Here is a 27,416-nt window from a genome sequence, read left to right on the forward strand (position 1 = left end):
GGTCTGGCCCGGTAGCAGCTGAGTGGTTGAGGCAACACTTTCCTGAGTCAGCCCTCCGGAGGCACTGCTAGTTCCTGAGCTTGGCAGTCTCTCTGGCTCCATTGTCTCTGAGATGGCAAAACACTGTGAGAGGCTCCTGCCTCACTCAGAATCTTAGCCAGTGTCATCCCAGAGTCCATGCTTGAGGTCCTCCTGCATGCAGGGGAGACTTCTGGATGAGGCAGGGTCTGCCCCCACCTCTGGGGCTCACATGTGGTTGTCCTCCCCTCCAGTATGCCACTTGCCACACACACACACTTAGGTATGGCTGTCTTAGCTCGATGTGGTCATGATCTCATGTTTGGCTTGGTGATGCCGAAAGTCACCTGCTGGGGGACCTAGCTGGTCTGGCTTAAGTCCTCCTTCCCTTGTTGTGGGGCTTAGGCATGGCTCGAGCCTCAGTTTCTCCCTCTGTGAGAAGGGAGCAATCGCACTGGCTCTGGAGCTGGTAAGGGACTGAGTGGGGCCTCACATGAAGGGCCATGGGAAGGGCTGTCCTCTGCTCATCACTGTCACACTGAGGTGAAGATGTGCTTGGCCCCATCTCCTTGCCTGTCCAAACCCTGGACATCATCTTTTGTGGTATCCAAACCCCCGTTTTCAGGGCAGGGAGCAGGTGTGCAGAGGAGAGGCCCCTTCTGGAGTGTGTAGAGGACTGTGCTCCTTGGCTCTCCTCCCTGAACCCTGTCACCCCAAGCTCAGGACTGAAGGTCAGCAGAGGCACTGTCTGCTGCCAAATTTTCCCCACAGTCCAGGCTTAGATACTCGGGGCCAGCCCGTCAAAATCGTTGAGACTCCTCTGAAGTGGCTGTGCATGGGGCCTGGCTTCTGCTGGCTCAACCTAGGGCTGGGGCCCCCTCTGCCCCTCCCTGTCACTCTGTGTGGCCTGTCTCAGCATCCTTAAGGCTAGCCTTTCTGTTTAGGTTCCCCACTCCCCTCCCTCAGCTGCAGTGAGTGCTAATGGGGGCATGAGTGAGCAGGAACAGCAGAGCCCAACATCTTCTGTCTGGGGTCTCCTGCCACTCCTGTGTCCCAGCTGCCCAGAGTACTCGTTGACATGCATGTGGGGGCAGGCGTCTCCCTTCTGGATGCTCAAGCCCTTCCCTCTCTGCTCCGTTTCCCTGGCTTGGCTTCCTTTGAGGTCTGTAGGCCTCCCATCCTTCTGGTCTCAGCCCAGTGTCCCCTCTAACCCCTTGTCAGAATAGCCTCTCCAGTGTTACTCTGTTGTGCCCTCTGTAACTGTACCAAGGGCCCTGAGTGGGTTCCGGAGTCCTTGTTGGCTCCTAAGTCCCTGCCTCCTGCCTTGGTCCTTTTAGCTTGCTGTGGTGCTTCTTCTGCCTTCTCCAACTGTTGAATCCTCGGCCAGGTGCTTCTGAGATTGTACCTGCCTAAAGGTGTCAGGTGTCCAGGTGCTGCCAGCTCAGGAAGATTGGAGAGGATTCCAGCTCAGCCTGGGTGGAACTGATCCAGTTCTGAAGGCAAAGAAGATTCCAGGAAATGCAGTTACCTGGTCTGGCACCCAGAATGCTGGCAGATGAATGTGGGGTAGGAGGAGGGGTTTCAGCTGGGCAGATATAGAGAGCTGGAAATTTTCTTTTGCAGCCTTTAGTGCCAGGTAGCAGAGAGGACGGACAAGGTCACGGGGGGGCAGGGGGGTGTTTCAGGGGGGTCTTTGGGAATCCTCCTGCCTGGGGATAGATTTCTGGTTTTGATTTTGGTTTCCTACTACTTGCTTGGGGAGAGAGACTTCACTGTGTCCTCATGGGACAGGTCATCTCCTGGGGGGTCTCTAGGACTGCCCTACGGGAGGGCACCTCTGTGCTGGGACCAGAGCAGACAAAGCACAGGGAAGAGTGGTCATTGTCCCAGCAGCCTTTCCCAGACTGAAGGGTGAAGGACAGTGTTTCCCAGGGACCAGGTGGCTCATGGCCCATGGCCGTCCTACCCACCCTACCAATTGGGTCACCTGGGTAGGAAGGAGATAGAAAAACATGTTCACATGGTTCCATCTTTTTTTTCTTCTTCTTTTTTTTTCTTTTTAGGGCCGTACCTGTGGCATATGGAAGTTCCCAGGCTAGGGGTCCAGTTGGAGCTGTAGCTGTCAGCCTACACCACAGCCACAGCAATGCCAGATCCTTCACCCACTGAGCAAGGCCAGGGATCAAACCCGCATCCTCATGGATACTAGTTGGATTCGTTAACTGCTGAGCTACGATGGGAACTCCAAGTTTCATTCTTTTGAGTGAGGTGTCTCACTCCCATTTAATAGTCTGTGTTTTTTTGCCCAAGATGAAGACCCACGCCCTGCATTCAGAGAAACCCAACCCCCTCTGCTCTGGCCAGCAGCCTTGGAGGGGACAAAGAAGTCATTATGCTGCCTACAGCCCAGCAAGTTCTGCAGTGCCATAGTACAGAGAGTATGTTTTCTGGAAGGTGCTGGGCAGAGCTTCCCGGCACAGCCTGGTGGGCAGCTCTGAAGATAGTGGCCCCTTGGGATCACCCTGGGCTCTGAGCTGCCTGTGATGGTGTCCTGCTTCTTTGTTTTTAAATTTCTTATACAGATCCCTGGGTCTGTAGAAGTGGTTTGTCTTAATTGCTACAGTACGCCCTTTCTTTCTCAGTTACCTTCCTGGTCTGGTCTTGATGCAGAAGGTGAAGGTAGCCTGCACTTGCCTCTGCTTGTCCTTGTGGGGTTTAGAGACCACACCAGATCAGGAGCAGCAGTGTGGCCCAGGCTGCTCTGTGAGGTGTCTAGAGCTATGCTTTTCATGGGATGGGAAGGGGGGCTTAGGAGGAATTGTTGGGTGTGGGGAAAAAAACGTACTTATTGTAGCCTTTCCTGGCGTCATTCAGCCTGGCTGATGGAGGCTCAGCTGAGGCCAGCACACAGGGTCTTCCTGTCAGGGAGTTTGGGGAGATGCGGCAGGGGGGACAGCTGCTCCGTGATGTGCAGGGTTGGGGGAGATGGCCTGATGCTGGAGATGCCACCCTGAGTGACAAGGGGAGGCTTTAGAGAGAGGCCTGGTGTGTGTTGGGGGGTGTGGTCTAGACAGACCCCATGGGGGGGGGGTCTTTCATTTCCAAGTGTCCTCTCAGTTGTGTGACATCTTTTTTTTTTTTTTTTGGTCTTTTCTAGGGCCGCTCCCATGGCATATGGAGGTTCCCTGGCTAGGGGTCGAATCGGAGCTGTAGCCGATGGCCTACACCACAGCCACAGCAACGCAGGATCCGAGCTGCATCTGCGACCTACACGACAACTCATGGCCGTGCCGAAATCCTGAACCCACTGAGCGAGGCCAGAGATTGAACCCGCAACCTCATGGTTCCTAGTTGGATTCGTTAACCACTGCACCACAACGGGAATTCCGTCAGTTATATGACATCTTGTGGTGCCTGCATGCACCTGTGTTCATGATACGGTAAAGGCATTTTAAATAACTGGAATCACATGCTCCAGAACTCACCTGTGTGGTACCCACTTCCTGGAGACCCCTTACCCCATTTCTGTGGGTGTCAGGAAGTACTGGGGGCATCAGTCCCGAGCAGCACTGGTGTGGGGCTTGGGGCACTGATGTTCTGTGCCTGAGTTAACACTTTACATGGCTTATCTGGTGAGTGCTTACCCCCATCTTTCTGAGACCAGGAGTAAATAATGTTTCAGAAACAGTGATTAGTGCCAACTTTATAAGCACCTTTCGAGTTGGGCTGTCATGGCCATGCCCCATTTGGTGCAGCTCTCGGTCAGCTAGTGAGTCACAAGGGATCTTGGCCCTTTCTGAGGCCCTCTCAGAGGCCTGAAATATGTAGAATTACCAAGGAAATGCACTCCACAGAGAGTGAACAAAGTATTCAAAAGAGATGTGTGACCTCATAACAAATATCAGTGTGTTAAGTGATGAGATCTAGCAGTGAATCTAATTGCTGTAATTATTATTTTTTTTTAATTTAATGGCCGCACCCATGTATTGACCCCATGGATTGACCCATGGATTGACCTGGCTGCAGCTGTGGCAATGCCAGTTCCTTTAACCCACTGCAGCAGGCCAGGGGTTGAACCTGTACCTCCAGGACCTAAGAAGCTTAGTTGCTGTAATTTTGAAATACTCTTGAGCAAAAATGGTGTTTGAAGAGAGCAGCAAACTATCATTTGGCATTGTCTTGTGCTGCATCGGGGTAGTGGGTTATGGATTGGGAGGGGAGGCTTGGGTGCTGCTGTGGCAGCCAAAAGGAAAGAGCAAACTATCCTTTGATGCAGTAAAGCACATCTGAGTTGTTAACTGCTTGTACTACTGTAGTTTTTTGCCTACCTTTGTAACAGAAGGAAATGCTGAGTTACAGTTAGTGGCAATAGATGTGTTTTTGTTTGTTTTTCTTTTTTGGCTGCCCCCGTGACTCATGGAGTTCCATGGGCCAGGGATCAGATCTGAGCTGCAGTTATGACCTAAGCCACAGCTATGACAATGCTGGATCCTTAACCCACTGTATCGGGCTGGGATCAAACCTGTGTCCTAGTGCAGTGCTCCCAAGGTGCCGCTGATCCTGTTACATCACAGCAGGAACTCCTAGATGTGTTTTTTCTTCCCGCCCAAATTCAAGGACACCCCAAATGTGAGCCTGTCCTGTACACTTCCTCCCATGTAGGGCTCTCAGCATCTGTCTCTCTAATCTGCTGGATGGATGAAGAAGCTTCTCTGTCTCAGTATTGGAACTAGGGCTCCTTGGAGAGATGGGCGGCCCCGTGGTTCTGCCCAGAGCCTCCTCTGGTGCTCGGATATCAGAGCGGACTCAGAAGAGAATGGGGAGTTCCCGTCGTGGCGCAGTGGTTAACGAATCTGACTAGGAACCATGAGGTTGCGGGTTCGGTCCCTGCCCTTGCTCAGTGGGTTAACGATCCGGCTTTGCCGTGAGCTGTGGTGTAGGTTGCAGACGCGGCTCGGATCCCGTGTTGCTGTGGCTCTGGCGTAGGCCGGTGGCTACAGCTCCGATTCAACCCCTAGCCTGGGAACCTCCATATGCCGCGGGAGCGGCCCAAGAAATAGCAACAACAACAACAAAAGACAAAAAGACAAAAAAAAAAAAAGAGAATGGGAACCAGTTGAGAGCCAGGTCCAAGGGCCCCAGGGCCAGCCTGGGACAATCTAAGTATCAGGATAATTAAGGACTGTAATACACTTGAGAGTATTGCAAAAGACAGTCTGTGAGTCTGTGTTTGTCAGGGTTCTTCAGACAACCAGAACCAGTAAGAGTCAAAGAGTGAGAGGAGACTTTTTTTTGGCTGTGCGCATGGCATGCAGCAGCTCCTGAGCCAGGGAGTGAACCCGCACCACAGCGGTGATCCAAGCCACAGAGCAGTGACAGTGCCAGAACCTTAACCTGCTAGATCACCAGGGAACTCCAAGAGACTTGTTTTAGAAGAGCTGGCTTGTGCAGTTGTGGGGGCTGTCAAATCTGAAATCTGTAGGGCAGGCTGGCAAGCTGGAGGAACTGATGTTGCATCTTGAGTCCAAAGGCTAGGGGCAGGATTTCTTCTTTTTCCAGTGGATCTTGGTCCTTTTTTCTCTTACAGCCTTCAACTGATTGAAAGGGAGGTGGACGGTAATGCGCTTTACTCAGAGTCTACTGATTTAAATGTTAATCTCATCTAAGAAATACCTTCCCTGCAATGTCTAGACCTGGTATTTGACCAAACAACTGGGTTCTGTGGCCCAGCCAAGTGACACATAAAATTAACCATCACACTGCTGATGATAGCATGTAAATAGTGGGGGAAGGGAGGGCTCCTGTTCATGGTGGGATGCCGAGGCTGGCAGAGACAGGAGTTGCATTTTACAGTCACCACTGTGAAGCTGTGGACGATGGGGCTGGCTGAATGCTCAGGCTGTGGGTGGGCAGCAAGCATCTGCTCTGAGCTGCATGAGGAGAAGGCAGACAGAACAGGGTGGCCCTGCCTGAGCGATGAGGGTTACAGTGTCCTGTGAGGGTGGACAGACCCCTCTGGTTGTGCCTCTGTGTGAGGTGCCACAGAGGGTGACAGTCACCTCTAGGCCTGCGGCTGGAAGACAGTGCAGTTCATCACACTAGGCAGACCCAAAATGTAGCATGCTCTAGTAAAGAAAGGGGGGGGGCTATATCAGCCCCAAAATGTCAGTGTCTTATAAGTCATAGGACAGCTGAGAAACCTCCGGATTAAAGATAGCTTATGAGAGGGGTGGCTCAGTGCTGTGTGCTGTTCTCACTGGAGGAAGAGCAGTGCAGGGACACTGCTGAACCAGATGGCACTGTGGAAGGTAGACAGTGGTGCAGTAGTGTCCTGTTGATAATGAACATAGTGAAGCTGGTGGCTGTTGTGTGGTTTAGTCCCTGGAAACACACTGAGCATTTAGGGGGCAAAGCACAGTGATGCATGCTGCTTCTCAAAGGAAAGCAAGTGTGTGCATCTAAATCTGTATGTAGGAGTTCCCATTGTGGCGCAGTGGTTAACGAATCTGACTAGGAACCATGAGGTTGCAGGTTCAGTCCCTGCCCTTGCTCAATGGGTTAACGATCCGGCGTTGCCGAGAGCTGCGGTGTAGGTTGCAGACGCGGCTCGGATCCCGTGTTGCTGTGGCTCTGGCGTAGGCCGGCGGCTACAGCTCTGATTAGACCCCTAGCCTGGGAACCTCCATATGCCGCAGAAGCGGCCCAAAGAAATAGCAAAAAGACAAAAAATCAATCAATCAATCAATCAATCAATCTGTATGTAATGGTTTGCGTGGAAGTAGTGGGGCGGGGTGGTGGTGCAGAGAGAACCATGCACTTGTGGGCCACTGATTCTGAAGGAAGGCAGTCAGGGGAAGAGATAATGTCCTAATAAAGCAGTAGAGGGCCTCCAAATAAGGAGGCGGTCCTGGGTTCAAGTGTGTACTCTACCATTTACTGAGGAAGCTGCGGGCTTCCTTGAGCCTCAGTTTTCTCATCCACTTGAAGCTGGCTATGGAAACATGTGACCTTATCCACAGGTGGTCACCATGGTCGGGCTCCCGAGGGCCAGTAGGTCCCAAGCATCTGGCAGAATGTCTGCTACTCCCATCCTGGAAGAGATTGGCATTGCTGTCCCTCCTGTTCTGTGGGATGAGTCCAGTTTGGTGACATTTCAAAGCATTGTTTGCTCTAAGGGCAGAGCATCTTTCTGGGGAACAGTCAGTTGGTGGATCTTGATGTACACCTATGCATAACCTAACCCAAGAATGGGGCCGATCCTTTTGCGTGATGAGAGGCAAGTGGCAGCTGATGTATGTGGAGAGGCAGCCTGGGCTGAACATCACTCACTGCCAGGGGCCCTCTGGCACATTTCTGAGAACTTGGGGTGGGTGGAGGGTGGTTGAGGCTACCCTCCCTGTAAATGCTCTCCAGTTGGCCTGTTAGTGTCAGAATGTGCCATGCTCCCCATCTGGCCGGGGCAGCAGGCAGAGAGCCCATTGAAGGGTAGGTCTGAAACCAATGGCTGGATGAGCAGCTAGACGGGCAGCTGAGCTCTGCTCCCCCTGGGCTCCAACAACTCCTGAGTGTCCAGAGTCTGGAAGTCCGGGTTGTTCTAGGAAAGTTTTCTGTTTGGGTGATAGAAGATCCTGTTGTGCCTAAAGACTGACACCTGGGTTTGTTGGAAGCCAAGTGTGGATGATCCATTCTTGGCTCTGTCAGTGATGAAACATGAGCCCCTGAGAGCCACATGGGTCTTCATCATGGAGATACTCTGTGGGTGCAGGGCTCAGGGCAATATTTTGTCCCAGGGCTTCCCACCAGGTCCAGCACAGCCCAGCCTTGGCCAGGTTAGATTCTGTTTCTCAGAAGTTAAAAATGTGCTGATCCCTTTCCATCCAGGGCCCGGCAAAGAAGGGTGGTGAGAAGAAGGGCTGGTCTGCCATCAGCGAGTGATGACCGGGGAGGGTGGTGACTGGGGAGTACACTATCAATATTCACAAGTGCATCCATGAGGTGTTTTTTTGTTTTTTTAATGGCTGCACCTGCAGCACATGGAAGTTCCTGGGCTAGGGGTCGAATCAGAGCTGCAGCTGGTAGCCTACACCACAGACACAGCAACACCAGATCCAAGCAGCATCTGCAGCTTATGCTGCAGCCTAAGGCAATGCTGGATCCTTAACCCACTGAGCAAGGCCAGGGTCAAACCCACATCCTCACAGAGACAGTGTTTGGTCCTTAACTTGTTGAGCCACAATGGGAACTCCTGGAGTGGGTTTTAAGAAGTGTGCCTGTCAGGCACTCAAAGAAATCTGGAAATTTGCCATGAAGGAGATAGGAACTCCAGGTGTACACATTGGCACCAGGCTCAACAAAGCTGTCTGGGCCAAAGAAATAAGGAATGACCCTTAGGGTATCTGAGCATGGTTGTCCAGAAGGCGTAATGAAGATAAGGATTCACCAAACAAGCTCTATACATTGGTTACTGGTGTACCTGTTACCACTTTCAAAAATCTACAGTTAATGTGGATGAGAACTAACTGCTGATTGTCAAGTCAACTTATAGGCAAAAAAAAAACAAAAAAAGTGCTGATTTCATACAGCCTCCTTTTTTTCAGACCCAGTGAGGGCAAGGACTTCCTTGTCCCAAGCCTGGCCCCATGCGTGGCCCTGCCTGCTCCTCCAGGAGAAGAAAGACTGTGGGCTGAACTCATTTGGCTTGGCTTTCTGAGGCCTTGCTGCCCAGCACACCCACCTCACACATGTTTGTCACATTTATTCTGCTCTCTCTTTCCCCACACACTTGAGGGTAGGCCAGGCCAAGCCTTGGTCCCAATCAGTGCCCACTGCCTCGTGTCAGGAAGAGCATGTTGCCAGTGCCAAGGGACCTGCGAACTTAGCCCTAGGCAAACTTTTCTCCCAGATTTTGATGGCTCTTTGAGACTTTCAGGATTTTCTGGCTCAATATTTGAGCTGCTAGAACGAGAGAGGTTACTCAGCTCTCTGGGGAGCTTGGCTTTCCCAGGCCTCCAGGATGTCTCTGGAGCCCTCAGGAGGGGTATCGTGGGTAGACATGACTGAGGTCACGTCTCTGACCTGACCTTGTGTGGAGGTGGCCTTCACCACCCAGCTGCTTGAGGGCTGGCTCTGCTCAGAGGTAGGCCCGCAGCTGTGAGTGGTGTGGTGTCTAAGGCAGAGTCTACAGTGTGGCCTTCTCTGTGTTCCTGAGCAATTAGGATTTATTCCAGTGTAACAGTGGAAGTGGCAGAGAGTGTTAAACATGGCCTGGAACGGATGCCTGAGGCTGATCAGAGGCTGATAGGATGGAGAGGTGCATGGACTTGGAGCATGTATCTGAGGTGATACAGTGAGACCAATGCTGAGTGAACTCCTAGGCTGGGAAGGAGGCCTCCTGACCTGGCAGCTCCCAGGTTGCAGGTCATGTGTGTGTGAGAAGAGGATGCAGGAGAGTGACCCTGCTTTAGCACCAGCTTGAGGCCATGGGTGGGGGTTGAGGATGTCACATCCCAAAGGGCAAAGAATGCTGAGTTCTCAGCCACAGCTGTTTGTCTCTGATTTGTGCCTGCAACTCCTGGGATGGGTTTGTGGCACTTTGCAGGGGCAGGTGATGAGGCAGGAGAAGTGCGAGCTAAGCCTCATGCCAAGATGGGGAGCATCTGGGCAGCCAGCATCCTGGGCTGGACTCCAGAGGACCCAGGCCATCTAGGTTAGGCCCTCAGTTTCCTCTGCTGTAAGATTCCATCTTTGGGGAGTTCTCTGATGGCCTAGTGGGTTGAGGCTCCTGCGTTCTCACCGCTGTGGCTCTGGTTGCTGCTGTGCGGCATAGGTTCAATCCCTGGCCCAGGAATTCCCACATACTGCCTGTGTGGCAAAAAAGAAAAAAAAAAAAAAATACAAAAAAAACCCAAGAGAGAACCTGAAATAAACGTTGCAACTCTCATTTAAAAAAAAAAAAAAAAAAAGGGAGTTCCCGTCATGGCGCAGTGGTTAACGAATCCGACTAGGAACCATGAGGTTGCGGGTTCGGTCCCTGCCCTTGCTCAGTGGGTTAACGATCCGGCGTTGCCGTGAGCTGTGGTGTAGGTTGCAGACGCGGCTCGGATCCCGCGTTGCTGTGCTTCTGGCGTAGGCCGGTGGCTACAGCTCCGATTAGACCCCTAGCCTGGGAACCTCCATATGCCGCGGGAGCGGCCCAAGGAATAGCAACAACAACAACAACAACAAAAAAGACAAAAAGACAAAAAAAAAAAAAAAAAGGAGTTCCCGTTGTGGCGCAGTGGTTAACGAATCCGACTAGGAACCATGAGGTTGCGGGTTCGGTCCCTGCCCTTGCTCAGTGGGTTAACGATCCGGCGTTGCCGTGAGCTGTGGTGTAGGTTGCAGACGCGGCTCGGATCCCGTGTTGCTGTGGCTCTGGCGCAGGCCGGTGGCTATGGCTCTGATTCGACCCCTAGCCTGGGAACCTCCACATGCCGCAGGGGCGGCCCAAGAAATAGCAAAAAGACAAAAAAAAAAAAAAAAAAAAAAAAGATCCCATCTTTGTCACTGCTGTCTGGGCAGAGGGAGTGTTGTCATATTGCTGTCAGGCCATGGGCGGAGGACGGGTTTGGGCAGAGTGAAGTGCCTGTTGATGAATTAAAAAGGAAAAACAAGGAGTTCCTTGGTGGCTTAGTGGTTAAGGAACCAGTGTTGTCACTGCTGTGACTCGGGTTCAATCCCTAGCCTGGCAACTTCCACATGCCTGGGCGTGGCCAAAAATAAATAAATAAAAAGGAAAAATAAGCCCCCCCAACACTCAGGCTCCTGGCAAGGCATGTCAGAAGAACATTGGTATGGAGTGCACATATGCTTTCTTGCTTATTTGTCTGCATTTCCTGAGTGCTTCCATCAGCCTCCTCAGAGGTCTCCCTGAGGGAGAGAGGGAAGAGACCCAGGACATAGCCTCTGAAGTGGGCTCTTGCCCAGGTGGTGGGGACCTCAGGTCTCCAGGTCAGAGAGCATGGGGCTGGGCTGCAAACTCTGAGACATAGCTCTGGGGTTTTGTGCAAAGCGTGCTGTGTTCCTGCAGGGAAGCAGAAACACAGACGAGATGAGGTCCAAGGTTCGGCCATCTGTCCCTGCCATGGGGATGGGGCTAAGTTCAGCATATGGACCCAGCCTCTCCACAGGCTGTGCTCACTGCTGCAGGCTGCCTGTGCTGGAGGCGTGCAGCAGGTACTGACATGGGGCGGCTTCTTAATTTTTCTATTTGAGGAAAGGCAGATGGGAAAGATGAAATAATGATGAGGCGAAGGTGTTGAAAAGAGGGTCTGGCGCAGGCGTGGGTTGCACAGCTCAGAGAAGTGGCAAGGGTTGGTGGCTCATGACAGCCGCACACCCCTGGAGGCAGGCCTGGAATGTGCCGCTGGCAGCTGTGGATGGAGCAGGGCTCAGCGGAATAGAAGCACTTTAATGTGAAGAATTGTTTCAAAGCAAATGTTTGTCTTGTCCCTTTACCACGGGGTCAGGTGTGTTTCACAGTGTTTGGATAAGTTGTGAAATTGGGATACAATCTAATGAGTGGAGTGGTGATGGAGCGTGAGCTGTGGGTGACCCCAGGGCTGGTCTTCCTGTGAGGGTGGGATCAGCTCTTCTGGTGGAGTGAGTGCCCCAGCCCTGCCCCTTGGATCTCCACCCTGTCCCCCTCTGTACCTCATTTTTCTCAGTCGTAGCAGTAGGAACCCTGATACCTGAATAGTTGAAGATGGGAGTGAGTTTCATGATGGTGGCTGGCTGTCCTCGATACCACAAGTCATCATGTTCAGTTTGGCTGTGATATCCGTGGAGAGCCTGTGCCCAATGAGTCCGTGCAGCCCCTCTACAGTGTTCAGATGCCATCCACCCACTCATCTCTGAGGGGAGCATGGGCCAAACCCTGCCCTATGGGTCTTTCTTTCCTTGATGGATACAGAGGACCTAGTGGGGGTGTGGTCTTGGTTCCAAGTGGCCCAGGCCCAACTTGTTACCTTTATTGGTGTGTGAGCCATGAAGCAGTATGTGCTGCAGCTCAGAGTGAGGCATGGGTGTCAGGGGCAGGGAGGACACCACCTGCCCCACTCCACAGGGGTCAAGAGGCTGAAGCCAGACAATGGCCACAAACCTGGCACCATCTTGGTGGTCAGCACCCAGGGAGCCCATGGTTGTGACATGGGAATCTGAAAGAGACCTTCCAGTGGGACCCGGGGTAGCGGAGGTGTTGGACTCATCAGTTCCTTGGAACTTTTTTGGGGGGAGAGGAGAGGGAAGTCGGTAAGAATTAAGATTTTCAGAAATGGAGCTATTTAAAAAAAGGAAGGATGATAGCTTTAAAAAGCAAGCCCCATAAAAGAAATAAGTGCTGCTACTTCATCAAAATTAAGAACTGCTGGAGTTCCTGGTGGCTCAGCAGGCTAAGGATCTGGCATTGTCACTGCTGTGACTCTGGCTATAGCCACGGCACGGGTTTGATCCCTGGCCTGGAAATTTCTGCATGCCGTGGTTGCAGGCCCCCCTCCAAAAAAAAGGAATTAAGAACTGTTTTTTGAAAGACACTTTTAAGAGAATAAGAAGACCAGCCATGGGCTGGGGGAGAATCTTTGCAGACCTCATCTGATAAAACTCCTGTATCTAGAATATATGAAGAACTCTAAAAACACGATAATAAGATGATCCAGTTTTAAAAAATGCATTGGAGATTTGTATAACTTCACCAGAAAGATACAATAATGGTAGATTAGTCCTTGAGAAGATTCTTCCCATCATTAGTCATTAGTGAGATATAAGTTGACACCATGAGACAGCACTTCACACCTATGAGAATGGCTAAGATAGAAAATCTGAGGACACTAAATCCTGGCATGGATGGGGGAGCAACTTCCTTCACTGCTGATGGGAATGCAAAAAATGGCATAGCTACCCTGGAAGACTGGCTGACCATTTTTTCATGAAGGTAAACACACACTTACTGTGGAACCCAACAGTCATGCTCCTGGGTGTTCATCAGGCGAAATGAAAACTCATATCCTCACAAAAACCTGCATGTGAATGTTTATAGCAGTTGATTCATTAGTTCCCCAAACTGGAAGTGGCCCCAGTATCATTCAGGCCACAAATGGATGAATAGCTTCTAATATAATATGGTGGGTTTATCAAGCAGTAGAAAGAAATGGACTCTGGTGTCAGCAACATGGATGAATCTCAAAGATGTACTAAATATCATGTGGTCAGCTGAGTAGGGGTCCCAGTACCTGTCCAGGTCTTAACCCCTGGAACCTGTGAATGTGACCCTTTGTGGAAAAAAGAACTTTGCAGATGGGGTAAGTTAAGGATTCTGAGATGGAAATATACTGGATTATCTGGATGGGTCCTAAATGTGATCACAAATGACCTTTTAAGAGAGAGGCAGAGATGGGAGTTCCCTGGTGGTGCAGCAGGTTGAGGACCCGACATTGTCACTGCTGTGGCACAGGTTCAGTCCCTGGCCTGGGAACTTCCACATGCTGCAGGTGTGGCCGAAAGGAAAAAAGTAAAGAGAGGCAGAGAGAAATTTGACACAGACAGGAAAAGGTGATACAGAAGGTGATGTGACTACAGAGGTGGAGACAAGTCGTATGACCACAAGCCAGGAATGCATACAGCTTCCAGAAGCTGGAAGAGGCAAGGACAGCTCCTCCCCTTGAGCCTCTGGAGGGGTGCACCTTGATTTCAGCCCATAGATGCTAATTTCTGGCCTCCAGGACTGAGAATAAATTCTGTTTTTTTTTTGTTTTTGTTTTTTTTTTTGTCTTTTTTTTTTAGGGTTGCACCTGCAGCATATGGAGGTTCCCAGGCTCAGGGTCTAATCAGACCCACAGCTGCCAGCCTATACCACAGCCACAGCAACACCTGATCTGAGCTGTGTCTGCAACCTAACCACAGCTCATGGCAATGCTGGATCCTTAACCCACTGAATGAGACCAGGGTTTGAACCTGCAACCTTGTGGTTCCTAGTCGGATTAGTTTCTGCTGCACCACCATGGGAACTCCAATATCTGTTTTTGTTTTTTTGGTCTTTTTTTCCTTTTCTAGAGCCGCTCCTGCGGCATATGGAGATTCCCAGGCTAGGGGTCAAATCCGAGCTATAGCCGCTGACCCACGCCACAGCCATAGCAATTCGGGATTCGAGCTGCATCTGCGATCCACACCACAGCTCACGGCAACGCTGGATCCTCGACCCACTGAGCAAGGCCAGGGATCGTACCCGCAACCTCATGGTTCCCAGTCGGATCCGTCAACCACTGTGCCATGATGGGAACTCCCAATATCTGTTGTTTTAAGCTTTTAAGTTTGTGGTGATTTGTTACATAGCCGCAGGAAACTAATACAGTATTATTCCATTTAAAAGATCTTACAGAAAAGGGGCAACCTTAGGGACAGGAAGGCAGATTGTAAGTCACTGGGAGTGAGGAGAGAGTTGGAGTACAGGTGGGTACATGGGGATTCTAGCAGAAAGCACAGTGGCCTGTCCATTGCTGGCTGTGTTTATTTGTTGACCCAAGAAGAGCAAACAGAAATGCACGGGAGTGTATCAGGGCCAGTTTCAGATGATTTACCTCTATTTTTCTAATCCTCTATATCTTAAAATATTTTCCCTAAGCTTTTTTGTGCACTTCTGTGACTTTAGGTAGAAATATATGCTGTGCTGGCCACCAAGTGGGTCCTGATTTACACCTGGCTAATGGCTGCTTAGAACCCCTTTTCTTGCTTTTATGTGTCCCTCCACATAATGATAAATGTCCTGCTGTCCTCCTGGCCCAGGGGAGGAGCTGCCATGGGCCCAGTGCCGGCCCTCCACACCCTTGCTCTGCTGTGACCTCATCCTCAAGTAAGTGTAGAACCTCAGTGTATCTGCCCAAGTTTCCCAGCTCTGCCCTGATCTGGCCACACCCACTGGACTGATGTCCTGGGGATGTGTCCCAGGTCTTTCTCCCTGCCTGTGGTTCATGGAAATGGCCGCTCATGAACCAGACACTGTGTAAACCCTCCACTGCCTCGGCATACCACTTGGAACCTGCCAAGAAGTCAAAGGGAGGATTCCTGAAAGGCGTTTCCCAATGGTCTCTGCTTTACTGGAAATTGAGAGACAGTTGCCAGGAGGTCGGCAGCCAGGCCTTTTCTCAGGACTTAACCTCCCCCCTTTTGCTGGCCACACGCTGCCCAGGAGGGGTTGGATCCTTGTGCTTTGTAGAATCAGAAAGACTCTTTAAAGAGCAACAGAAACTTTACCTTCGGTCGTTTTCCCTAGGCACCTCTGAGTTATGGGGGTTCAGGTCACAAGGATTGTGTTGCCTGGGCACAGTTGACACTGCACCCAGTGGGCATTTCAAGACTGGGAGGGGTGCTCTTAGGTACTGCTCCCCATGCCCAGCCAGTGGCAGGCATCCTGGGGCAGTGTCCAGATCTGCCCTGTCCTCGGTGGTCCTCCTACCTCCACTGGGTCCATCCCTTTCCCCCAGATAAAGCACCAACTCTGCACTTACTATACTCACACCCATCCATTCTGTGTGCTGCGGGTGGCAGGGGGGTCTTATACATGTGCATTTTTATCTTAAATTTTTGCGTGGGAATGTTTCAGAGATGGGAATAACAGTCCCCTTACTGCCACTCACTCTCTGAGCTCTGACCAATCTTGGCTGACCCATCCTGTGCTCACCTCATCCCCCGGCTTTTTTTTTTTTTTTTTTTTGGTCTTTTGGTCTTTTGCCATTTCTTGGGCTGCTCCTGCAGCATATGGAGGTTCCCAGGCTAGGGGTCGAATTGGAGCTGTAGACACCGGCCTACGCCGGAGACACAGCAACAAGGGATCCGAGCCGTGTCTGCAACCTACCCCACAGCTCACGGTGACACCAGATCCTTAACCCACTGAGCAAAGCCAGGGATTGAACCCTCAACGTCTTGGTTCCTAGTCGGACCACTGAGCCATGACGAGAACTCCCTCTCTGTTTTTTTTGTTTGGTTTTGCTAGAACATTTTAAGAAGTCCCAGGTTTCTCTTCTTTTCTTCTCTTTTCTTATTTATTTATTTATTTTTTTGTCTTTTTGCCATTTCTTGGGCCGCTCCCGTGGCATATGGAGATTCCCAGGCTAGGGGTCGAATCGGAGCTGTAGTTGCCGGCCTACGCCAGAGCCACAGCAACACGGGATCCGAGCCGCGTCTGCAACCTACACCACAGCTCACGGCAACGCCAGATCCTTAACCTACTGAGCAAGGTCAGGGATCGAACCCGCAACCTCATGGTTCCTAGTCGGATTCGTTAACCACTGCACCACGACGGGAACTCCTCTTTTCTTTCTTTTCTCTTTCTTTCTCCCTTCCCTTGCCTTCCCTTCCTTCTGTCTGTCTTTCTGTCTGTCTTTTGCCTTTTAGGGCCATACCTGCAGCATATGGAGGTTCCCAGGCTAGGGGTCGAATTGGAGCTGTAGCCGCTGCCGTGAGTTGTGGTGTAGGTCACAGATGCGGCTCAGATCCCTCATTGCTGTGGCTGTGCTATGGGCCTGGAAACTTCCTTATGTTGCAGGTGCAGCCCTCAAAAGACAAAAAAAAAAAAATGTCTCCAGACATAACTAGTGTCCCTTGGGGCAAAATCACCCAGTTGAGAACCGCAAGTGTAACTTGATGCTTTAACTACTGCACTTCCTATAAACTGGGTCACTAGACCTGGACGTGTATTTCATAAGCCACTTCCTGTTGCTTCACCCCTGAAGGGTTCTTCTCCATGGGGAGAGACAAAGGGATTCTGGCCATAAGGTTCCTCTTTGCCCTGTGCCCCTTCTTAGGGAAGAGGGGTCTTTGGCCAGTGTTTACACCTCCTTCCACATAACTTGTCTGTTCCCCTGACTGTCACTGCCCTGTGCCCTCCCTGTTTTTCCTTACATACTCAGCATCTTTTTTACATCTTCATTTTTTCACCCGAGTTACACCCCCTTGTTGGGGAGCTGCATAGGGGCCCAGTGACTGCTGGGTGTGGATGTCCTTCCCTGCGGTGTTGAGGCCTCTGCACCGCCCACCCCTGCCAAGCCTCCCAGTTCATCCCTGGGCTCGCCACCAAAGCATGGCACTAGCAGTGACACTTGTCTCGAGAAGGTCCTGGTTTCATACCCTGTATACCACCATGGGAGATGGTATTCTGCCACTCGGGGTGCTGACAGGGCCAGTGTGGGGCTTGGTGCCTGGTGCTCAAGAGGCACTATCCTGGGCAGCTTGGGCTCGGGGGGGGGGGGTGACCTGTGAGCCAGTGGTATGCACAACATGAGCCCTCAGAAGGTTTGAGGAGCCTAAGTGTGTCGAGTGTAATGTTGCTGGTCTGAAGCGTAGTTCATACAAGTGCCGAGTATAACAGGCAGGGAGGTGGGCAGTGCTGTGCCTGAGGGGTATTGTGGGAAGTTACACTACCGGTGACTTGCCAATAACAGTCTGAGGGCTGACCCCAAAGAGACAGGGTGGGCAGTGCCCAGGCTAGTCCGTCAGACCTTCCTGGTCCCCAGATGTGTAAAGGAGGTAACAGGGTGGCAGGGTACCCCTAACAAGTGATGTCTCCCTAATCCTGTGAGCTGTTAGCCCCTGCAGGGAACAGTCAGCCAGAAGGCAGGAAGGGCCATGTTTGCATGGTGGGCCCGTGCACCAACAAGGGTGTCCCAGCTGCCGGAGTCCAGGCCAGACTGGGTGGGTCTGGAGGGTGACACTGGTCCTGTTGTAGAGATACTTCTTGCCTGCTTGTTCTGAAGACACTGTTGGTACCATGTCCACCTTCAAGGGGCCCATGAGCCCAGGGGGACCCCTGTGCCCCTCAAACTACTGCAGCCCTACACACCACGCCTTCTTCCCGACAGTGCTCATGCTGCCACCCTCACTACCTGCAGTCCAGCTCAGTGTCTGCTTCATCTCCCTCGCTGTGTGCGCCGTGCCCACTGTGCTCTTTACTTCTTCCTCTCATGTACAGTCATGGCCTCGTGGCATCCTCTGTCTGTCCATCTGTCCCACTCTGTGAGGCATGGCCTGGAACCTTCGAGGCTCAGAAAGTGCTACTTGAGTGCAGGAACGGGTAAGAGGTGCATGTTTAGCACGTTCAGCATGTTCAGTATGTCCAGCAGGCATATGTGTGAGTCCGCCTGCTCCATGTCCCCAGAACTGAGGTGCAGGGAGTTCAGGGTCAGCTCTGGTCAACCTCCTGCAGTGGATCACATAGTGTCAGGACCCTGGGACAGTCTGCTCTCATCTCCTCCTCGTCCTTGCACCTGGTTGCCACCCATTTAGCACCACACATCCTAACCTTGCACTTCATTGTTACTTATGCCTTAAACTGTCCATTATTTTTTACAGAAACATAACGAGAAAAAAGTCTTTCAAATTCATACATGTTCCTGACATTCTTCGTCCTCTATGCAGATTTGTCTTATCCATCTGATGTGACTCTCTCTCCTCCTAAAGAACTTCCAGACCCTTCCTTGTAAGAGATCTGCTGCAAACAGATTTTCTCAGCCTTTGTCTAAACAAGTCTTTATGTCTCCTTCCTGGAATCTTAGGATGACAATATTGTTTCTTCAGTGTCTTGGAAGATATTCTTCCATGGTCTCTGAGCTTGTTTCTGGCACTTGGCCTCCTGAGTTGGGTCTTTGCTTCTCTGTGGCGTCTCAGTCAGTGGTTGTACTGATTTGCATGATGTCCCCTGACATGTTTTTTGTTTTTCCTGCCGGAGCATCTTAGATCTGTGGATTTATAGTGAACACATCACATTTGGGGACTTGGGGCTGTTATTTTTTGGCTACTGTGGCCTTGAGGATTCCAGTTGCACTTTTTTTTTTTTTTTTTTGTCTTTTGTCTTTTGTCTTTTTAGGGCTGTACCTACAGCATATGGAGGTTCCCAGGCTGCTGGCCTATACCACACCCACAGCAACGCCAGGTCCAAGCCGTGTCTGCAAACTACACCACAGCTCATGGCAACACTGGATCCTTAACCCACTGAGCGAGGCCAGGAATCGAACCCACTACCTCATGGTTCCTAGTTGGATTTGGTTTCTGCTGTTCCACGATGGGAACTCCTCCAGTTAACATTTATAATGGGTTTCTTTCTACTGTCCTGCCAAGACCTTCTTCATTTTCCTATAAATTTTTTTCCATGTTGGGGAGCCTTGGAGCCCTCCTGGGCAGCAGCTCAAGGCCCTGCACAGGTGCCAGAAGCAGCCGCTCTGCACTGTACTGCCTTCAAGAGCCTCTGCCTGCACATCCCTTTGGCTTTTTTACCCTGAGATCCAGAGCTTCCTTGAGGCAGTGAGCTGGGCAGTCCCTTGGTCCTTTCCCTTCTTGTAGGCCTCTCTGGCCAGTGCTGCTTGTATTTGTGTTAAAACATTGTATGTTTTATCCAGCACCCTAGTTGTCACCTCTGGATAGCTTGTCTGATCCCAGGTGGTCTGTCTGGCCCTTAGGTAGGTGCATGCTTGTGAAGTTGCTGAGAGGATACAACAGGCCAGCTCTCTGTCCATCCACTCTTCTCTCCAGCCATTGACTGTTTCCTGGCTCCAGTTGCCCACCATGGCCTCCCAATTGTAGAAAGACCTGCCCCCCTCTAGTTGGAGTGGAGGGCCTGAGCTATTGGACTGAACACCTCATCTTCAGACTGAAGTCTAGAGATGACTGTAGCAGACGTGGCTGTGTCCTCCTTGGGGTTAGCCTACAAGTTCCTGAAGGGCTCAGAGAAAAGGAGGCTATGAGTATGTGTACCACCTAGCACAGTACTTGGGACTTACAGGTGGGCAGGTGGAGTTGGATCCTGGTTCTCTATAGTTTTGGGCAACATTTAACCCTCCATGATACTTGAGGTTTGTGGTGGGGTTTAGTGATAACAAGCCTGTGGCCTGCATAAGGTGTTCCTGGGTGTCATGTGCCCTGGTCCTGTGGTGACCCCTTCCCCTCTACTCAGGATGGCTCCAGGTCCCAAGCCCTTGCCAGCTGTGGAGGCTAAGTCAAGACACGTGTAGGTGTGCTGTTCCTCAGGGATCCTGGGTCTCTAGCTTTCATTGTGCACTAAGCATCCCCATTGGCATTGATGGAAGCTTGCTGGTTGGAACGGGAGGAGGCCCAGATGGTTCAACAGTGGAGGGAGGAAGTGGGGCCATGTCCCCAGGTACTGAGAGCTATTTCTGTCAATATGAGCGACCTATATGGCAGGGTTTCCAGAGGGGCCTATGGCATTTGGTGTTCCCCTCAGCCTCCCTGGCCCACTCTGAACCTGATTCAGGGAAGGGAGAAGCAGCCAACTTCTTCTTCTTCTTCTTTTTTTTTTTTTTTTTTTTTGTCTTTTTGCCATTTCTTGGGCTACTCCCACGGCATATGGAGGTTCCCAGGCTAGGGGTTGAACCTGAGCTGTAGCCGCCGACCTACACCACAGCCACAGCAACTCGGGATCCGAGCCGCGTCTGCAGCCTACACCATAGCTCACGGCAACGCCAGATCCTTAACCTACTGAGCAAGGTCAGGGATCGAACCTGCAACCTCATGGTTCCTAGTTGGATTCGTTAACCACTGCACCACAACGGGAACTCTGCCAACTTCTTTTTCTGTAGGTTTTTAGAGGTGACAGGGCTGGATGTGCTTTGAGTCATTCAAATTTAGTATAATTTAAAAAAATTAAGTGTATTTGCTTCACAGTAAACACCTGAGAACTTTTGTTTAGGAAAATAAAAACATTGCTTTGATCTAAAAACAAATCTCCATTCTCAGGAGCCCCCCACTCCTGAGGCCACTTTGGTGGATGTTGGAGACATACAGTAGTTTTAGTACATTTTAGAACTCTAGAAAATTCTTTTATCTTAAACCTTCTGGTAACAATTTTTTGTTGTGCATTATTAAAATAAGGTTGGACCTCTGAGCTGGGAGTTTATGACAGGTAGGATGGTCATGTACCAGTGTGTAGGACACTCCAAAATTCCAGACCCTGGCAGCCCTTGGAGAGGTCCCCTAGCTAGTACCTGTGTTTCCTCTTAGAAACCTGATGGGGGCCACAGTGGTAAGCAGGTAGCTTACCTACATGCACCCCATGTGGAAAAGTCTACACAGAGGGTCAAAGCTGTCACCCCTAGGATAGAGGAACTGATGGGCAAGAGCCACAGTCAGCTCAGGAGGCTGCATTAACCCAGACCACTGAGGGTGGGCCCTCCAGTGCCTGCAGACATGCTTTTTGTTGTTGTTGTTGTTATTTTGTTTTTTTAAGGCAGCATTCATGGCATATGGAAGTTCCCAGGCTAGGGGGTGAACCAGAGCTATAGCTACTGGCCCACACCACAGCAAAAGCAACACGGGATTTGAGCCGCATCTGCAACTTACACCACAGCTACGGCAACACTGGATCCCTAACCCTCTGAGCGAGGCCAGGGATTGAACCTGCATACTCATGGATACTAGTGCCATTAGAGTACACCTCAGTCATTCAGCAAGTGTCAGGGCACCAAGAGCTGCTCCTTCTTTTGTTTTAAACCCTTACCAGACAGGGCCCTTGTTCCCCCACCTGCACAGGGGCCTGTGGAGCTTAGGTCTTGACTTGGTGCCTTTTTTGTTAATAGATATAGGCAGGGGTATGTGTATGTGAGAGAGCAATGGTATGAGTAAATTGCTGTGTTGTTGATAAGAAGGTCCTGACCTGGAGTTCCCGTCATGGCGCAGCGGAAATGAATCCTATTAGGAACCATGAGGTTGTGGGTTTGGTCCCTGGCCTCGCTCAGTGGCATTGCTGTGGGCTGTGGTGTAGGTTGCAGATGAGGCTTGGGTGTGGCATTGCTGTGGCTCTGGCATAGGCCAGCAGCTATAGCTCCAATTAGACCCCTAGCTTGGGAACCTCCATATGCTGCAGGTGTGGCCCTAAAAAGACCAAAGACCAAAAAAAAAAAAAAAAAGGTCCTGGAGTTCTCGTTGTGGCGCAGTGGTTAACGAATCCGACTAGGAACCATGAGGTTGCGGGTTCGGTCCCTGCCCTTGCTCAGTGGGTTAACGATCCGGCGTTGCCGTGAGCTGTGGTGTAGGTCGCAGACTCGGCTCAGATCCCGAGTTGCTGTGGCTCTGGCGTAGGCCGGTGGCTACAGCTCCGATTAGACCCCTAGCCTGGGAACTTCCATATGCCGCAGGAGCGGCCCAAGAAATGGCAAAAAGACAAAAAAAAAAAAAAAAAAAAAAAAGGTCCTGTGATGACAGGCCAGATGGGGACTTGAAACCAGGAAGCTTGGGCATTCAGGCCTCTTGATCAACTTTTTCAGTGTACAAAGTCTTATTCTTAGTGCCTTGGGAGATGAGTGAATTTGCAAGAAAGGAATCTTCCAAATTACTTGCTTGACAGCTATTAAGCCAGTTAAATGCTTCACTAAGTGGCCAAAAGGGAACAGATGATCCAGGGAAAGGGTGGCGCACCACACTGTCTTGCCAGCCAAGCACTGGTTGGGCCGTCCTAGTGGAGTCCCTTCTGGGGAGGTGGCACCCTTCTTAGTTCCTCTCCCTTGCTACCTTAAATCTAGTCTCATGTCATTGCTTTTGTCCCAGCATCTATCCCACAAGCCCTTGGAGCTCACAGGCCTTGCTATGTGCACATGGCAGACACATTTGATGCTGCTGTTAGCCCCAGGCTGAATCCTGCATGGAGATCCAGGCCAAGAGACCGGGGCCACAAGAGCTGAGCCCTGCCTGCTCGCTGCTACTGTGGTGTCCTGTGTCTCTGCTCTGGGCCTTGCACCTGCTGTTGCCCCAGCCAGGAACACTCTTGACTTCCTAGCTTCTGTGATTAGGTGATGTCAGTAGGGCACTCTGTAACTTGACGGGCATTATCTTTGCTGTGTGTTATGTATTCTGCTCTTTCCCTTCCATCCACTTTACATCACTCTTGCACTGAAAATGGTTAATAGACGGGAGTTTCTCCCCTGCCTGTTCAGTAATCCTCTGTACGTTCAGGTGATGTTCCTCAAAGCCCACACAAGTCTTTAGAGAAGACCCTCTGTGCACCCAAGGGCAGATCACAGCATTATGCAGGTGTTGTTTACAGCCCATAGAACTTGTCCATTTAAGGTGTATAATCAGTGAGTATCAATATTCCCCAGAAGAAGTTCCCTCCAGCCCATAGGTAGCCATTCCCTACTCCCTGGCACTCACTCATCTACTTTCTCTTTAGTTTTGCTTTTTTGGGAATTTGTATAGATGGACTCATACAATGCGTTGTGTTGTATGTTGGGCTACTCTCACTTAGCTAGCGGCTTCTGAGGTTCATTCATGTTATGTTCATCAGGAATTTCTTTTCTTTTTTTTTTTTTTTTTTTGTCTTTTTGCCATTTCTTGGGCCGCTCCCGCGGCATATGGAGGTTCCCAGGCTAGGGGTCTAATCGGAGCTGTAGCCACCGGCCTACGCCAGAGCCACAGCAACTCGGGATCTGAGCCGCATCTGCAGCCTACACCACAGCTCACGGCAACGCCGGATCCCATTGAGCAAGGGCAGGGACCGAACCCGCAACCTCATGGTTCCTAGTCGGATTCGTTAACCACTGCGCCATGATGGGAACTCCGTATTTCTTTTTATTTCTGGTTAGTATTCTGCTTCTTTGTCCACCAACTGATGGAAATTTGGGTTGTTGCTGTTTTGGGGATAGTAAAAGTAATTCTGCTGAGCACATTTATGTATGTTTTCATGCAGATATATGTTTTCATTTCACTTGAGTATACCATATCCCTGGAAATAGAATTGTTGGGTCATGTGGTAACTCTGTGTTTATTAACCTTTGAAGAAATTGCCAGACTTTTCTACAGGGGCTGCTCCTTGTATGCTCCTACCAACAAGGGACGAGGGTTCTGGGGTGTTGTCTTTTTTAATTTTAGCTATTCCAATAGGTACCTGGTATTTCCCTGCACAGTCTGCACTTCACTGATGGGTAATGGCTTCTCACATGCTCATTGACAGCCTGCAGGTTTTTTTTTTTTTTTTTTGAGGGCCACACCTGTGGCATGTGGAAGTTCCCAGGCTAGGGTTCGAATTGGAGCTAACAGCGGCCGGCCTACACCACAACCACAGCAACTTGGGATCTCCAGTCTACACCACAGTTCACAGCAAAGCTGGATCCCCAACCCACTGAGTGAGGCCAGGGATCGAACCCCCATCCTCATGGATACTAGTTGGATTTGTTTCTGCTGCGCCACAATGGGAACTCCCCAGGTCTTCTTTTTGATCTCTATCTTTAAACCAGGTCCAAGCAAAGGCCGCTTAAATGTTGTGTCTCTAAGGACCCAGCTGGGCAGGGCCCCCACTGGTGCTGCCCCTCTAGTTCTCTGAATAGCAACCCAGGCAGTGGTCTGGGTTGTGGTTTATGGGATGGCTCATCTCATCATTAGCCTGATTTGAAAGGAGCCTGGGCCCTGTCTCAGCAGCATGGTGGCCTTGTTCTTGCAGGGGCTGCCTCCCAGTCCTGGAGCAACACAAGGGGCTGGAGGACATCCCATATCTGCCGGCCTGATGTGCTTTGGAAGTGTGGGGTGGTTCTTGGGTATTAGATTCCATGGAGGTAAGTACTGGAGCTCTGTGTGACCTCTCAGGTCTGCTCCAGATGGCAGAGTCCTTGAGGATTATTGGCAGGAAGGTGGGCTTCTGATAAACAAAGGGGGTGAGTGTGAGGCCCACATGGTCCAAGCTGAGCCCTGTCTCTTTCACACAAGTCTATAGCTCTTGGCCCAGTGGCTGACAGAGTCACGGGCACTGAGAGGCCAGCCTGCCTGTTGGTTGGTTCTCCCCATGTGTGTGGAGCTACTCCACCCACCCAGGACGTGTGATGAGCCTGACATTTTAGGTAGGGAACAGATAGGTAGCCACTGCAGACACTATGAAAGAAGCATGGAGGAGAGCCTAGGGGGCACAGGGGTGGAGGCCTGAGAAGTGGTCTCTGATGGAGGTGGGAGAACCCAGGCCCTTGGCTGCCATGTGGAGGAAATGGGAGGACAATAGGTGTAGAAGCGAATTTGGGCCCTGAAGGTTTGGGGGTGGAGGGTGGGGGTTGTGGTGAGAAACTAGCACCACTGTGCTATGGGGTGATGTCTGCTGTACAGAAGGTAGGTGCTTAGAGCCCCAAGATAGATGAGAAAGAGAGATGCGACCCTCCATCTGGATCCATGTTCTTTCTAAAATTCCGCCAGAAGGCTGATCTCTGAATAGCTAAAGCTTAAATTATTTTGAGTTTTTAAAGTGTATTTTTTCTTGTGACATTTGGAAATTCTGCCACCCCAAGCGCAGTGACAAGCTGCTCTGAAGCTGTGACAAGGGAGCTGGGCAGGCATTATTGAGTGCTGTCCTGCCAGGGTGTTGGTGGCTGGGGTGTCACCTCATTAACCTGCTTCCTGGAGGTGGTGCTCATCCATCCTGATTCCATTCTGAGGGGGTGAATCTGAGGCAGAATGGCCTGGGCTGATGTTGGTTTGGGGAGAATGGTGAGGAGCTGCCCATTGTGTGTATTTTCTTTTTTCTTTTTTTCTTTTGCTTTTTAGGGTCGCACCCTCAGCATGTGGAGGTTCCCAGGCTAGGGGTTGAATAGGAGCTTCAGCTGCTGGCCTACATCACAGCCACGCAGGATCTGAGCTGTGTCTGCAACCTACACCACAGATTACAGCAATGTTAGGATCCTTAACCCACTGAGTAAGGCCAGGGATTAAACCTGCGTCCTCATGGACGCTAGTCAGATTTGTTAACCGCTGAGCCATGACAGGAACTCCTTCTATTGTCTGTATTTTCACTCTTGCCTCTCATGTGCCTCCAGCCCTGGTCCCTATGCCATCTGAGGAACTCCTATTGATTCTTCAAAACCCTACTCTGGACACTGTTCCTGTAATTTTCAACACGTGTTGTTTTCCTCACCCGTCTTGAAAACACTATCCTTTTTCTCCCCCCACTGCCTTTTTTTTTTGGCTGCCCCGCAGCATATGGAGTTCCCAGGCCAGGGATCAGATCTGAGCCGCAGTTGCAACCTAAGCCATAGCTGTGGGAATGCTGGATCCTTAACCCACTGTGCCAGGCCAGGGATCAAACCTGAGCCCCAGCACTCCCAGGATGCTGCCGATCCTGTTGCACCATAGTGAGCACTCCTAAAAACACTATCTATATCCTGTTCATTGTATGACTGGAAACTGAGTCTTTGGATTTCCAGATATCTTTATTAACATTTCCTCATCTTGCCTTTTTGCAGGATTCTGTTTCGCTGAGACCCTCAATCCGATTTCAAGGAAGTCAAGGGGTGAGTCTTTTTTATCTTAATTGTATTTAGAATTGTGAAACTGGTAGTGCTCCTTGCCCTTCAGGGGCTTGCTGGGCATAGCAGCAGGCAGGGAGCTATGTTTTCGCCCCATCCAGCTCTGTGCCAGGTCAGGCTCTACATCGAGCCAAAATCAGCCTCTGGTTGCCTACAGGCTGGTCCCATGTCTGGGGGCCATACCAGGAGATCATCTGAAGGACTGAAGCAGAACTCCTGTCCAGCAGCCTCTTAGACCTTCCTATAGCTGCCAAACTCTTCTGTCCTGCTTTTTGTGCTGATTTGAAACTGCTGCCCCAGGGCCCAAATGGATATGGAGCTGTGGCCTCCCCAGGGTGGGGGTACTTGTCTCCATTGGTGGCCCTGGGACTATGGGTGCTTGTCTGGCTTTGGTTCCTGGGCTGGGGGCGGGGGGGGTGGTTGCGTGATGGTTTGCTATAGAAACTCAACATTCCCATTTTTTCCTGAAAGGCATTTTACTATGAATGACCATCTTACAGAAAAGTTGGAGGATGGAAGAAAGGGTGGGTTTTCCATAATTCTTGCCACCCAGGTCTTAGGACCCCCATATCCTCCACCTGCCAAAGGCACTTTTGAACACTTTAGTTTTGCTTTTATTTTTTCCCGCTTTTTGGGTCACACCTGCGGCATATGGAGGTTCCCAGGCTAGGGGTCTATTCAGAGCTGCAGCTGCTACACCACAACCACAACAATGCCAGATCTGAGCCGCATCTGTGACCTTCACCACAGCTCATAGCAATGCCAGATCCTTAACCCATGGAGCGAGGCCAGGGATCAAGCCTGCAACCTCATGGTTCCTAGTCAGATTCGTTTCTGTTGTGCTACGATGGGAACTCCTTTAGTTTTTCTTCTAGGTGTTTTTTTTTGTGGGTTTTTTGTCTGTGGGTTTTTTTTTTTGTTTGTTTGTTTGTTTGTTTTTCGTCTTTTTAGGGCTGCACCCGCGGCATATGGAGGTTCCCAGGCTAGGGATAGAATCGGAGTCACAGCAACACCACATCTGAGCCGTGTCTGCAACCTACACCACAGTTCATGGCAACTCTGGATCCTTAACCCACTGAGTGAGGCCAG

General features: G+C 50.8%; 1 protein-coding gene and 1 long non-coding RNA gene across 5 annotated transcripts in view; one reads left to right on the forward strand and one right to left on the reverse strand.

Annotated features, from left to right (window-relative positions):
• ELL (elongation factor for RNA polymerase II) overlaps positions 1-27,416 on the forward strand; it is an 82,808-nt gene that overhangs the window by 26,756 nt on the left and 28,636 nt on the right. For all 4 annotated transcript variants that reach the window (XR_014837408.1, XR_014837409.1, XM_021083507.2 and 1 more), the window contains one exon: positions 26,265-26,312. Coding sequence is in view for 2 of the 4 variants with exons in the window: in XM_021083507.2 (XP_020939166.1) it covers positions 26,265-26,312 (48 nt within the window). In the remaining 2 variants the exon portion in view is untranslated. The remainder of the gene's footprint in view (positions 1-26,264; positions 26,313-27,416) is intronic.
• On the reverse strand, positions 809-10,797 carry LOC146405436 (uncharacterized). The gene is made up of 2 exons (XR_014837414.1): positions 10,467-10,797; positions 809-3,203 (listed from the first exon to the last, which is right to left on the reverse strand). It is a non-coding gene; the product is annotated as an uncharacterized LOC146405436 (long non-coding RNA).

This window comes from Sus scrofa, chromosome 2, assembly GCF_054392235.1.
Source record: "Sus scrofa isolate SSC_HxYL_T2T_F1_AM1 chromosome 2, Sscrofa_HxYL_maternal_Yorkshire_Landrace_v2.0, whole genome shotgun sequence".
NCBI classification, from domain to species: Eukaryota; Metazoa; Chordata; class Mammalia; order Artiodactyla; family Suidae; genus Sus; species Sus scrofa.